This window comes from Homalodisca vitripennis, chromosome 2 (genome assembly GCF_021130785.1).
Source record: "Homalodisca vitripennis isolate AUS2020 chromosome 2, UT_GWSS_2.1, whole genome shotgun sequence".
Classification (NCBI taxonomy): domain Eukaryota; kingdom Metazoa; phylum Arthropoda; class Insecta; order Hemiptera; family Cicadellidae; genus Homalodisca; species Homalodisca vitripennis.
This window is the reverse complement of record NC_060208.1, coordinates 138,084,631-138,098,691: the sequence shown is the minus strand read 5'-3', so window position 1 is coordinate 138,098,691 and position 14,061 is coordinate 138,084,631. Positions and strand designations below refer to the sequence as shown.

Genomic DNA, 14,061 nt, shown 5'->3' with positions numbered 1-14,061 from the left:
TATACGATTTTCAAACTCCAAAACAATAATTTTAAGATTAATTAAAATGGTAGGCACTAGCTGTTACTTTTGACAAACTGTTTTGGCAGGACAAAACTGCTGACAAGTGTGGAGAGAGGATTAAGACAAGAGACTGCCACCAAGGAGGTGTGTTATGACTTGGACCAGCTTCTGGTTAACATGAGCACTCGAGTCAGTAGGTAATACATGTAGTGTTGTTATTCTTTGGTGATGAACAGATATCTGTCACATTAATTTTGAATAATACTACTTCAAAATAACAGTTATTATTTAAGTGCATGGACACTGTTTAACAGCTATGAAGCTTTGCGTGTATATACTTGTTCTTTGCTTACCTTACAAACCAGTAAAGTAAAGTGAATCAAGAGGAACTTCAGAGATTATTGGACATACCAGTGACAATGACAAGTCACTCAAAATTTGCAGCTATTTCCTTGATTAATCATTGACATTTTTGCAGATGTATGCAGCTTAAGGTGTATTTTTCTTATTGCCTGTATCTCTGGAAAATGTAATTGCTGGAAATGTAATGCAACTGTACTGAAATGTACGGGTATTTTCCAAATGTGCTAATCACTACAGGAATTTGTTTTTAAGGTCTCTAAATAATTTTTTTAATATCCTGATTCCTAAACCATTGTTCTAAAAAGTACTTTTTGTAAGAAGCTAATATAACAGAAAGTATTTTTCTGTGTTTATCCTTTTACCGCCAAGGCTTTTGGATTTTGAATTTTGAATTTATCCCTTTTCACTGCGCTCTCAGGGGTACCAAAGGTGTCAAATTTCGGTCCACTACTCTTCCTTCTTTTATGAATGATATAACATCGGTTTTGGAATATAATGTTTATCTTTATGCTGGTGACATCAAAATATAATTGCTAATCCATAGTATTAATAATCATAATTTTCTTCAAGCCTCTGTTAATAGGATTGCTAGTGGTCTTAGGACAATATGTTACTCTTGAACCTGGGGTAGACTGAGATGATATTTTTACGTGGAAAGGTATATACATCTCTCTTTCCTTATGTTATTGATGACCAGCCTGTGGCACGAAAGATGATTGTTTCAGACTTGCTGTTAATGTCTCAGCATGTTCATTTTGCAGTATCTAAAACAAAACAAAATCTTGTGCTTATTAAGTGGATTGGGAAACACTTTCATAGAAAAGAGACCTGTGATGCTATAATATGTCACTTGTAAGATGTCATCTTGAATATGCCTCTGTCATCTCTAATAGAGATAGGGGGTTCACTTGTGATGTTGTTGAGGGAGTTCAGAGGTTTGTTTCTTGGATGGCCTTCAAGTTTCCTTGGGTCTGCTGGTCCTGAGAAATATATAAAGTAGGAACTTGAACTCTTGGCCGTGAAGAATCATCATCTTATAGTGGATTTGTGTTTTTTCCACAAAGTATTTTACATCCATGGGAGCTCAAATCTCAATGTTGATGTTGGTCTCAGGGTTTCAGCATATCTTGTACGATCTATACAGTATTTGTTGGAGGATCTACTGGTGTCTCATTTGGTATCAATTGTTAATCAGTGGGTAGAGGGGGTTGACTTCTTTGATAATGAAAATAAAATCCATAAGCCACTCAAAGTGGGATTGTATTTAGTTAACATACCTTGGTTGAGTTTCATAATAAATTGTTTTTGGACTACTTGTCCATTACAATTGAAAAATTCAGTATTGACATGATTGATTAGTGTATTCTTTACATCTAACTATAGAAAATTTAGTATTTTGTATATACAATTTTATCAAAAAGCTTTATGAATACAAAAAATTGGAAGTTACAGAACCTTATCTAAAAAAAGTGAACATTTTGGTATTTTAGTTTTCAAAATTGAACGAAAAATGAACTGATAAAATAGAGTTATGATGCATTATGAAACCATGACGTAAGGCAATAATCCATGTTTAGTCAAGAAGTAAAAGTTAATATTTTCAGTAGCATTACCTCTTATAGCATTACCTCGCTTATCTACAGTAGTTTTCCTACTAAGTAAGCTAAAACAGTACACAAATGACAGTTTAGTCATAAATGCATACTATGCCTTTTTCCACTCGCACATATTGTATGGCCTAATCCTGTGGGAAAACGCTCCTGGTGCAAAGGAGGTTTTTAAATGGCAAAAACGAGCAATCAGATGTGTTTCAAGTATTGGCTTTCTGGATAGCTGTAGATCACATTTTACAGAGCTAGGCATACTTACTGTTTCCTCAATGTATATTCTCCAATGTCTGATCTATGTTAAAGAACATTTGGATGAATATAACCTAAGAGGTAGTTGCCATGAGCATAACACTAGAAATAAGGGCCTAATTGATTGTAAATATGTTAGACTAAGTAAAACACAACACAGTTATGGTTACATTGGGGTCAAACTGTTTAATAAGTTACCATTAGCTACTAGGAATGTTACTGTACATAATTTTAAAAAAAGTTTTACCAAATTGGTTAAAAATTAAAGCCTTTTATTGTGTTGAGGACTGGGAAACTGCTGACATGAGTGACCTTAAATTTTAACAATACATAGCCTACCATTCTAGTCTAATATTTTATATGTTTTATGTAGGCCTTTATATTTATATTTTTAGCATAGAGTATATTTTATGTACCTATTTGACAATGTCTATTACAATGTTGTATTTTGTTTAATGACAATGAAGAATTGATTGATTGATTGATAAAAATTAGGTATTAATTATTTTTCCTTTTTTGAAATATGATTTAGCTCCCCTGATCTTTATTATCAAATATGACAGTTCTCATGAATTTGATATGACAAATTTTAAATGTCTGCGATTTTGAAGCTATTAAAAATTAATTTTTTATTTTGTCTAAAGCTACACGTTAATCCTTAAACCATGGCAGATCACCAAATGTGGCTCTTACTGATCTCTTGCAGAGATCAAGAAGTACAGATAGTTGTCTCCTCATCTCAGTGGGTGATGGTTAGTGGCCAGCTGGGGCCCGGAGACTTCACTCAGCGATTGTGTAGCCGTGTATGTCACTCTGACTCAGATTTAAATGGCAGTATTTCCTCTTCGTCCCTTTAAATGATGATTAAATGCAATTTTCAAAAAAACACAATGTTTACTTGCTTTATGTTTAAAACTTTGTTGTTTGGTCTTTTTTTCATGTAAAGGTACTAAGTAATATATTATTTAAGCATTGGTTTTACCTAATTAAAAAAAAAACACTTTTATTGCAAAATAAAAATACAATTAGTCTCAAGTAGGTCTCTAATACTAACAGAGTATAGACGTATTTCCACATTTTGATTTTTGGCACAATTTAACTTCACTTTGTATAATTTAGATTATTTAACGAGTTTTCCTCATTTACTTACAATAATTTAATTTTGCATTTGGTTGTTACAGAGACTTGTGCAATTACGATGAGCAAAGAGTGGGTGTCAAGGAGGTTAGTCATTCTAGACTCACTTTTGAGTCGAGATTTGAGAGTGGAAACCTTCGAAAAGCCATTCAAGTAGGTCAATTATCCCATAGTTTACTTATAGTTTTGATAATTTTCTATGGTCATTTATATTTTTAACCAATAACAGTATTATTTTTGTGTCAACATAAAATTATCAATAAAATTATTCATTGTCAAATAAAGTAAAGCATTTTTTGCTGACACATCAGGTGCTGACCATCAGTCTCTGGTGTTGATACTAAAATACTTCAAAATCTACACGTAATTGTGCTGCATAATTGAAAGCAGACTGTTAGATGTTTGTATCTTGAGCTCTGTTCAGGAGAGTTTTTGTTTCCGTCAGGAGATAAAAAGCGTTGTGTATGAAATACATGCCTCAAAATTCCCAATTATGTTAATGCACTTGCTCAAGCATATTCATACATTAGTTTTCAACAACAAACATCTTTATTCATTAACCCAAGCTCCTTTTCTACAAATAAAGGGAGACATGGAAGGAAATCACATTAATAATATTACCATAACAAAAACAAAGAAAATAATAAACTTCTTTCACAATAATATGTATTATGATTAGTCACAAACTTCCAAAGCAACTTATAGCACCTAGTTGTGTAGCACTAGCCCAGCCTTGGAGTCGAGTATAGTTGTAAATTCCTCTGAGAACTTCAGCTATTAGTAAGAAATGCCAAGTAAATAATATGTTCATATTTAACTGACTTATTTTGTCTATCAGGTGGGGGCCAGAGAATACGACCTGATGTTGTGTGCTGATGTCAATTCCTCCGAACACTGCACCTGGTTCTATTTTGAGGTACTGTATCTGTATTCAACATTATTGCTTCTATAAAAATATAGATTCCAAATTGTGTGTTTTATAACTGTAGTTGATGTCTTATTTCTTATCTTTTTATTTTTTAACACAGTGAACAGTGATTAGAGTTAACTGAGCGTGATTGTAAATTATTGCTGTGAGGTCTTTCAGTTAATTGTTTATACTAACCAACCAGTGAGGAAATAATCTGACAGAATTTTATAAATTTAGATTATTATGGTCTACTAAGTAGTACAGCTATAAAAAGAATAATGTCTTTGTTTTATGTGTATATTATTTTTACTAACATAGTTAAAACATTTAAATTAATACTATAATATAATTAAAATTAAGTACAGCATATAATTTCTTTACTAAATCACCATATATATATATATTATATACCAATGACAATAAGACTTAGAATCAGACAACAACATAATATAGTATACAAGTATTAATAGAATATATAATTTTCATTATTTTCTGCTGCGTGTCTGTGTGTGTGCGTGTGTTCATGTGCACATGCACATGCGCATGTGTGTGTGTGTGTGCGTGTGCCTTTGTGCGTGCATATGTTGTAATATGGACAAAAATGAAAAAAGTACATGATGCTGTGTAAAACCTAAACATAGTCGTCTTTTCTGAAAGATAAAAAGCAGCTTATAACTAATGAAATGGAGACCTTTGCATTCTACGAATGATTTTGAAAAATAAAAAACCAAATTTTAAGAAACAGTGAAAAAAATCAATATAAAATTATGTTTTCATCTAAAGAAATATAATAAATAAATATTCTATTTTGGGAGAGAGGCCTAGAGCCCACAATGAAATATGAAATTTGTTATACAAATAAATGAAAAACATACTTTTTTCACTATCTGTTTACATATAAAACACTTTCACAATACTACTCCAATTAATCCTTAGTAGTATATTATAAAAAAAAATAAATAAATAAAAAAAAAAAAACACTGAACTTCACAATGGTTATAACTCGGCAGAAAGAAATTACCTCAAACTTTGTTTTGAAACTGTTGCCAACCCCACTTCACAAAATACTTTCTTCACAATTCCTTCGATGCATTAGCTTTTCATCTTCATAAAGATTTGTAGTTTAGAACTTCCTGAATTCATAGATATAAATATTATCCAGATATCTTGCCAATAAGTAGTATGTTAATCCAAAAATCCTCAAGCTCATCAATGATGCGCTTCCACAGGACACACAGTTTTTTCTAAGGTCATAAACAATGCGCTTCATCTACTGCTAGGGTTAAACAATAAGTTTCTGAATAAACAGTAATAATATGTAAAACTGTTAAGTGTTTGGATTAGTATAACTTTAAAATAAGACATCTCACAACCAAAAATAAGGAAGTAACGTCTTTGAGGTTTAATAATTCTCTTATGGGGCTAAAATGAAGATAGCCATCAGTACAATTGGCTCTTAATAAGAGGTTCAAACAGTCAATGGTACTTATCAATCTAGCTAATTGGTCTATCAGTCAAGCTTTATTAAAATAGAGGAAATAACAAATATGCCTTGATTTGCAGGTATCCAATATGGAAGCGGGAGTACCGTACGTGTTCAACCTGATCAACTGTGAGAAGGCAAACTCACAGTTCAACTACGGCATGAAGCCGCTGCTGTATTCGGTGCAGGAGGCAATGGCAGGTCGACCGGGCTGGGTGAGGGCAGGTGCTGATATCTGCTACTTCCGCAACGCCTACCCCTCGAGCACCCGCCGGCGCACCTACCTCTCCCTCACCTTCACTATTAAGTTCCCCCACTCCCTGGACGTATGTTACCTGGCCTACCATTACCCGTATACTTACTCTCAACTCTTGGTGAGTAAACATAGACAGTGTAGTCTTGCTATGTAACACCATAAACTGCTGATACCCATTTATTATGTTTAGTGTCAGTTGAAAGTAATGACGTATTGCATTTTCTGGACTTATTCATCAAAACAAACCTCAAATGGATAGATTATTGCATAATACGCTTTTACAAATACAATCAACCTAGCAAATTCAGCTACACATTTTAAGACAAAAATTCCACTGTTTATTTTCTTACAAACAAGCTAACATTTAAATTACTAATGGCAGTTATAAAAAAATCTACTAAAAAGATAAAAATCAATCATTTGAGTCTTTATATTACAAAATTTGTATTTGTTGAGAAAACCATTGCATTAAAGCACTAATTTCTTAGAATATTGCAGACAGAAAATGAGGTCTCAACTGCAAAAAAATGTTCCCCTTATTTTTTACTTATACAAATATCATTTGATGATTAATAGTAAGAAAACGAATGGATCAAGAAATAATCCCGGAAGTATTCATATTAAAGTCGATAATGACAATAATCAATTCCTTATTAACAGTATATGAAGTCAATCAATCAAATCAAAATCATTTATTTCTCATTGACATTAACATGTATCGAGAATGGTCAATATGTATAAATAACTAAATACTAAAAAATATTCTTGTTAAAGTTATTGTTATTTCTGGTAAAACTAAAAATTAAGAAATATATTGAAAAACAGTACTACTGATATTTTTACTTTTAAGGTTGGGTGGGGCACAAAGAGTGAGTAAAAACAGTTTTTTTACCAGAAAGTCTTTTAGCTTGTTTTTGAAAGATGCAAGTGAAGTGCTAGCTTTTAAATAATCTGGCAATCTATTATAAATTGTAGGTTCTAAATGTTCTATTGATTTGCGGAACATATTATTACTATGGTGGGGTACTGTTAAACTATTTTTATTTCTGGTGGAATATGTATGATTGTGGGTAGGAAAATCGGTAATGTGTTTAAAAGTGTAAATTGAAACGGAATAAATAAAATGGAGGGGAGGGTTAGTATACATTCTTGGTGAAACAGTTGCCTACAGCTCTCCAGGCCCCTCAACCCAAACACTAAACGAATAGTCCTCTTTTGCAATTTGAATACTCTTTAAAGTAATACATAGAAAAAGTAACCATCATATACCATTTTCAGTGCATATGCCATATATACCCTGAAAATGCATATACCACCCATGACATTATGCCATATGACCTCACAGAGGAAAAGTAACCATCATATACCATTTTCAGTGCACTACTTTTCAGGAAATTGGAAAGACACCTTAAGGAAAACAATACAGAGTTGAGCTTAGAGCAAAGGGCCTCTATATGCTGACGCCAAGAAAAACCAGTATCCAGATGAAGGCCCAAGAAACATACTGAATCAACCTCAATGATGTCAACCTCGTCTAAAATAACAAAACCCTTAGAAACTGTCTGAGATCGAAAGTAAAGAATGAATGTTTTGTTAACATTGAGGAATAAATTGTTGCGAATGAACCAAGAGTTCATTTTTTCGATTGTAGCGTTTAATTGAAGATTTAACGCTTCTACGAAGAAGTACGAATCATGTGTGTGACTAGTATCTAGTCCACTAAGATAGCTGAAGATCCAAAAAAAGAAGTTTTCTTGAGATCAACACAAATTAACTTAAAAGTATATGATGGTCAAACATATTGTAGGTTTCAGTACAAATAAAAAATCATTCCAAAAATTAAAAAATCTGATTTTGAAATTAAAAAAACTATAAAAGAAAAATTGTGTTTATATCATGTATTAAAGAGCCACTTTTAGTAAAACCACATTATTTGGGAAATAATATTTTGTTGTCTGCCACGAAATCAATAATTGTGAGAAACAAAATTCAATTTAAAACTCTCAATTTAGTTATGCAAGAATCCTGATTGAATATTCAATTCAATTTGTTTATTGCCGTTAAATAACATATAAGTTACAATAGGCTTTGTCACATAAGTCAATTAATGGTAGCACAATGACATAAATAAAATAGTAGACATTTAACTTCAGTGTAAATTTGATGTTGTAAGATAATTTGTTGTGTATCAAATGTGTTTTAATATATATATATATATATATATATATATATAAAACAATTAACAAAATATAACAATGAACAAACATAACAATTAATGAAATTAAAAATCAACAAATATAAAAAATAACAAAATATAAGAATAATTTATAATATATAAATATTACACCTAAAGTATTATGTCATCTAATGAAACATTGTAGAATTCGTTTAAACTATAAAAAAGCTTTATTAAAAACCATTTCTTAAGAACTAATTTAAAACTATTTACAGACAAAGACTTTACATTTAGTGGTAATTTGTTAAAAAGCTTTAGTGTTCAATATTTCAAAGACTTGCAATGGGCATCTGAAAAGTAATGACCTGTTCATGTGTACTGCAGAGCAGGCTGTGGGGATGGAGTCAGACTGTTTGCAGAGAGTCTGTGTATCTGCGAGCTGAGAGCTTGTGTCAGTCTCTCAACTTCAACGAGACACCAGTTGTCACCATCACTGCCCCCTCCACCTACCAGAACCTGATCCGGGTGAGTAATGGTGTACTCTTAGTGTATATTGCCCACAAAGAAAATTTATTTTATTTCATTTTTACTGACAAAGTATATTTTATACCTTGATATTCATAATAATGCAAATTGTAATAATTAAAACTTTTTATCCACTTACAAAATAATTAAGAGATGACTTGAAAAGTTCATGAAAAGTTTATAAAGCTGTTTTTGTTTCAATACATAGCACAGTTTAAATTCAAAGTTACAGGGGATTTACTACATATCAGTGTTGTAAAAGAATACAATTGAACACAATCATCAGTTCAACGTAGAAGATAAAATACAATCAAGAGTTGAATTTAACTACCATACCAGAGATTTTTTCTAATATATATGGGCTTTCAAAAGATTTAGTGTATCGGCACTTCCAGCTTTATTAGTGCTCAAACACTTATTTACGGGGAATTAAGCACGAAAAGAAATTAATTGCAATGCATAAACTTTATATGCCAACCTGACCCTGCTAGAATGCAAAGAAGGGAGGAGAAACAGAAATCTAATGACACACAGCAATGTTTAATACATAGTCATCTGTCATCTAGGTAACCAATAATAATTTGTACAGACATATAGATAAAGAGATTCCAATATGTGATCTAACTATTGATGGAACAACTTTCATTATTTTGTGGATGGATTTGAATACTATTTTATATTTGTAATGATTTACGTTATATGAATAATAATAATTATTTGAGTAATGTTGTAATCATTCATAAGTAGTTGAAATTAATACAGGGTGGCGCAAAAAGAACGCATGGATTTTAAAAGGCTATAAGTTGGTTAATTTTAATCACACCAAAATTTTAATTACACCAAAACAATCATCAATCAACCCAATTTGGGAGTTGGGTGTTAACAATTATAAAACACGGCAATTCTGCTTGTTTACTGAGCCATTCAAATGGAAATGAGCTTCATCACTCAGCATTACAACATTATTGTCATATCCAACGACATCAAGCATTCTCTCGCAAAAAACTCTTCTTTCGTGAAAGTTACGTTCATGGAGCTTCTGAACAATCATTATCTTGTAAGGGTGGAATTGTAACTCACATGTCAGCATGCGCTGTAGCGATCGATGTGATATCCCTAAGGTCGGAGCACGCCGTCTAGTCGAGCGGTGAGGACTTTCAATTACTGAGGCTCTGACATATTCAAAATTTTGCGGAGTTCGCGCCGTACGAGGGCGACCAGTCGATTTACTTTTCAACACTGATCCTGTTGTACAAAGATTGTTGATCCAATCAACAAAATGGCGTCGCTCGGCGGTCACTGACCGCTCCCCTCCACTAATACTACGTTACTCAAATCCATGCGTTCTTTTTGCGCCACCCTGTAGAAATAATGCAATCATTTGTAATGTTAAAACAGAGTAGGACAATTATTTTAAGTAGCAGGACAAATAGGTGGTGTCCCTGACAGCCCGTGACACCCTGGGGAGTGCAAGTGCAGCTCATCTTGGGTTATGGAAGGTTGGAGTACCTGCTCAGTGATTCGCTACCCATCGTGCGAGCCAGGGATCAGTATGTGTTCAAAATTGTGCCCATGCTCAACATGATGAAGCTGACAATGTGTTGCAGGACAGAGAGGTGGTGTTCCTGACAGCCCGTGTACATCCTGGGGAGTGCAACTCATCCTGGGTGATGCAAGGAGTGTTGGAGTACCTGCTCAGTGATTCGCTACCCATCGTGCGAGCCAGGGATCAGTATGTGTTCAAAGTTGTGCCCATGCTCAACCCTGAGGGCGTTATCAACGGTTGGTGAGTCCTATTTCTTATATTGGTGTTGATGTGGCATAAAATAGGAGTTTGCAAAGACTGATGCTGTGCATGGATGTCATGATTGTTCCAGTAAATAGCAATTCGTTCAAATAAACTAGTGTAATTTATTCTGGCTCAGATTTAAATTTTTTTCTTCTTTATTTGTTATGGTAGTCACGAGAATTTGAGAAATTTGTATCTACCAAATAAAATTGTTGTGTAGGTGATGATTCAGCAAAATAAGAATAAGTATTTTACTTATTCATTATTATATAGTAGTTCGTTTTATCAGATCTAGCGAGGAGTAGTATAATTGAGTAAGTGAGTCTATAATAGTAACAATAATCTATTGTAGCAGTTCACATAAAAGTTGCTAATTGAAATTTAAAAAAAAATAAAGTATCACATGTTATTATTTTTTCGTATTTTACTTTTGGGTACATGTATATTATAAAAGCAGATATTACACTAAGCATTAACTGCCTAGTACATACGTTGTTTTCAATAGCAGACTACTGTATTTAATTTGACACCATTCTGTATTTTATTGAATAAAGCTAGTTTCACTATATTTCATCAAATCAACCAGTGTTTCTGTTAGAATTAATTATGTTTTTATCAAATACTATATTTAAATGTGTAGCGGATACTTTGCTTCAACCACCATTTGCAGACATAAATTTGAGCTGCAGAATCCAAAAAGCTACTATCACAATTTAAATATTATAGCTATGTTGTTTAGTTGTCAATTTAGTTCCCAGAAGTTCCAATTGCAGCACTATGAATGTATTGGCAATACTCTTTTCCTTATTGTTTGTTCAGATATAGTGTAGATTCATTTGTTCGGTTTTACAAAATTACTGTATTTTATTTATTTAGCTTTTAACTATACATTTTACATATAATCATATTCAGGTGATGAAAATTCAAAGTTTTATTACATTTAAGAAACTAATAAATATGAAGTTAATCCGTTGAGTGTGGAAAAGTATAGCCAAAACGAGTGTGCACTACATTTGCAATTGTCATAGGCTAATATAGAGTTTTACTGACATAATGTGCATTTTTTTGGAACTTGATCAGTTATCCTGATATTGTCGCTGTAAAATCCTAGTTCAGTATGGTGGTAGTATCATGTGTAGATTTATTTCACATGTTATAGTAATGCACGTAGTCATCATAATGCATGCGTAAGTTGTGCGCACTCCAAAACTTGGATGTTTTTTCTAATTAAAAAGGAATTTTTCAAATTTTGTGTGTGTATTTTTGAATAAAAGAGTTTTGAAAAAAGAGAAATGTATTTATTTTTATCCATTAGTAGCTCTAAAACAATTATAGAGCTATTTTAAGTACATATTATTTACTGTAATAAAGTTTGGTGAGTAATAGATTGCTTCAATTAGAAAGGTGTTCTGAATATGTAATAACCCTGTAAAATGAAGTCATAAATATCAAACTTAAAAAGTTAAGTGGTTTAACATTTTTAGTACAGCTACGAACATCAGTTAAAACTTATGGAAAAAGGAAACTTTATCATTTTTGTAATGAATATCAGAAATATGAGAAACAATAATATTTGAGTTCAAAACTTTACTGTAAAAACTCAATTACTGAGATTTTTGGTAGTTTGTAAATTATCTAATAATAATCAACAAGTGTCCTGATACATGGTATTGAGTAACAGTGTTCTAAGAACATCGCTACTCAAAATATTCTATAAATCTTTGTATATCAAATAATGCTTATACCTAAAAATAGATTAATTCATATACATTAATTGATTGAGCATAATGTGTAAAAATAATATCTACACAAATACAAGAATAAAAAAATCTCCAAACTATAACCCTTTGACTGAAAGACACAGGTGATATCAGGGAGAGCACATCAAGACCATCTACACAACTGTTTAGCCATTGGATAATTAGAGCTTCTATGGAAATGGCTTGTAATAAATTCACATTCAAGGCACAAATATCTGTGAAAAAAATCGTTATATGTAGAACATTACAAATTGTTTTAACTATACAGTTAGAAATTCTAAAAATCCTTGAAATTTTGCCCTTACAAAAATGTAAAATGGTTTTATCTCCACAATCACAAAGCAGTCACAGTAGCTTTAAAATTAAAAAGTAATGGAATCCTCACAACATTATAAAAATTACTAAATAAGCAACCATTATGGATTATCATAATGTATAGAATTTTGGAAACCATTTTAGCTCATAAAGTCTCACTGACACATCATTATTTTACATTCATTTCCTCATTAGTCTCAGTGCTTCACTCCATTAGACTTTTAACATATTTGCTGTTTTACCCAGCAGGGATCGCTTCTGGCTGATGTATACCTTCCAGTTGAACCTACCACTGGGCACAGTAAAAACCGATGTGTCACTTAAATCTGCACAACCTTATGGATGTCCAGGAGCGGCACACTAACTGCAAATGTCGAGATTCTGGGGTGCAAGGGTAGTTCGATAGGTCTACTGCGGGAGATGACTGTTAGAGTTGGTGGAGTTCGTTCCCTAAGTATCAGAGGTTCTTGCTAGCCTTAACAAGAGTGTGCCACCCCCTGCCTGCTTTGACTAGAGAGGCTGGTTCAGAGCTGGCCTCCCCTTCTTCCAGGGGGACATAACTTTGAGATTAGTGCCCTAATTCTTCCTCATAGATCTGATAGGAGGCGGTCCCCTACCCCCTATCCTGAATATCCTGTCACTCTGAAAGCAGCAAGTTTTTATAGGACTAAGTGCAATTAATAAGCTTCTTGTCCTAAGAAAAAAAAACAAAACATATTTGCTACTGAAAACATGTTTTTAACCATGAGTGCTAGATGTTGAATTTTTTTTTTATTAATGTTTAATTTTGCTTAGAATTACTTAAATGGATGTACATCCACAGCTTAGCACTTATGTTCCTGAAGTATTCATAGCACTCAATCTGCATCCATCTAATGTCAAAGTAAGGATTTCTGAAGACACCTGTGTTAGAGCCAACAAGTTTCTTGGCATCCAGCTGTGTGACAGGGTAGAATGCAGAGAAGGGTAATTCAGACAGTTCCAATATAGACCTTTCTCTGGAATAAAGACATTGATTCATTGAACATATTCACTTCCCATAGCTTATTTTTTGCCATAATAAGTGAGTGTCTTACAAACTGATTAATTTCTTCTTTGTAAAGAGCAGATATGTGCAAATTTAAGAAGATTGTAACTCAGTTGGTTAGACTATTAATGTGAAGTTGGATATAAACAATGTACACTCATTCTTTCAATAACCCTGAGAGAGAATAACCCTGTAATGCTTCAGGCGTCCTTTTTTTTGTATAAGACACATAGGGACAGCTCATGAGTTTCAGGTTCATTATACCATCATGAGAGTTGAGCCCTTCAAAACTGTTCATCTTTACTAGCATATTAAATATTAATGGCACAACTTCAAAAGAAATTATATTTTATATCAAATGCAGAGGACTTATGAATGGAATTGTAAATTCTTAATGTTGATAGGTTTATGAATAAAACGTTCTAATGGTTATTCAATAAAACACTAACACAGTGAAA

The 14,061-nt window shown here is 32.6% G+C and overlaps 1 protein-coding gene across 3 annotated transcripts in view; it reads left to right on the top strand.

The window, feature by feature from the left end:
- Positions 1-14,061, top strand: part of LOC124354792 — a 170,007-nt gene that overhangs the window by 103,020 nt on the left and 52,926 nt on the right. For all 3 annotated transcript variants that reach the window (XM_046805505.1, XM_046805506.1, XM_046805504.1), the window contains exons 14-19: positions 90-200; positions 3,407-3,515; positions 4,201-4,278; positions 5,836-6,129; positions 8,572-8,712; positions 10,320-10,498. In XM_046805505.1, the coding sequence (XP_046661461.1) occupies positions 90-200; positions 3,407-3,515; positions 4,201-4,278; positions 5,836-6,129; positions 8,572-8,712; positions 10,320-10,498 (912 nt within the window). The remainder of the gene's footprint in view (positions 1-89; positions 201-3,406; positions 3,516-4,200; positions 4,279-5,835; positions 6,130-8,571; positions 8,713-10,319; positions 10,499-14,061) is intronic.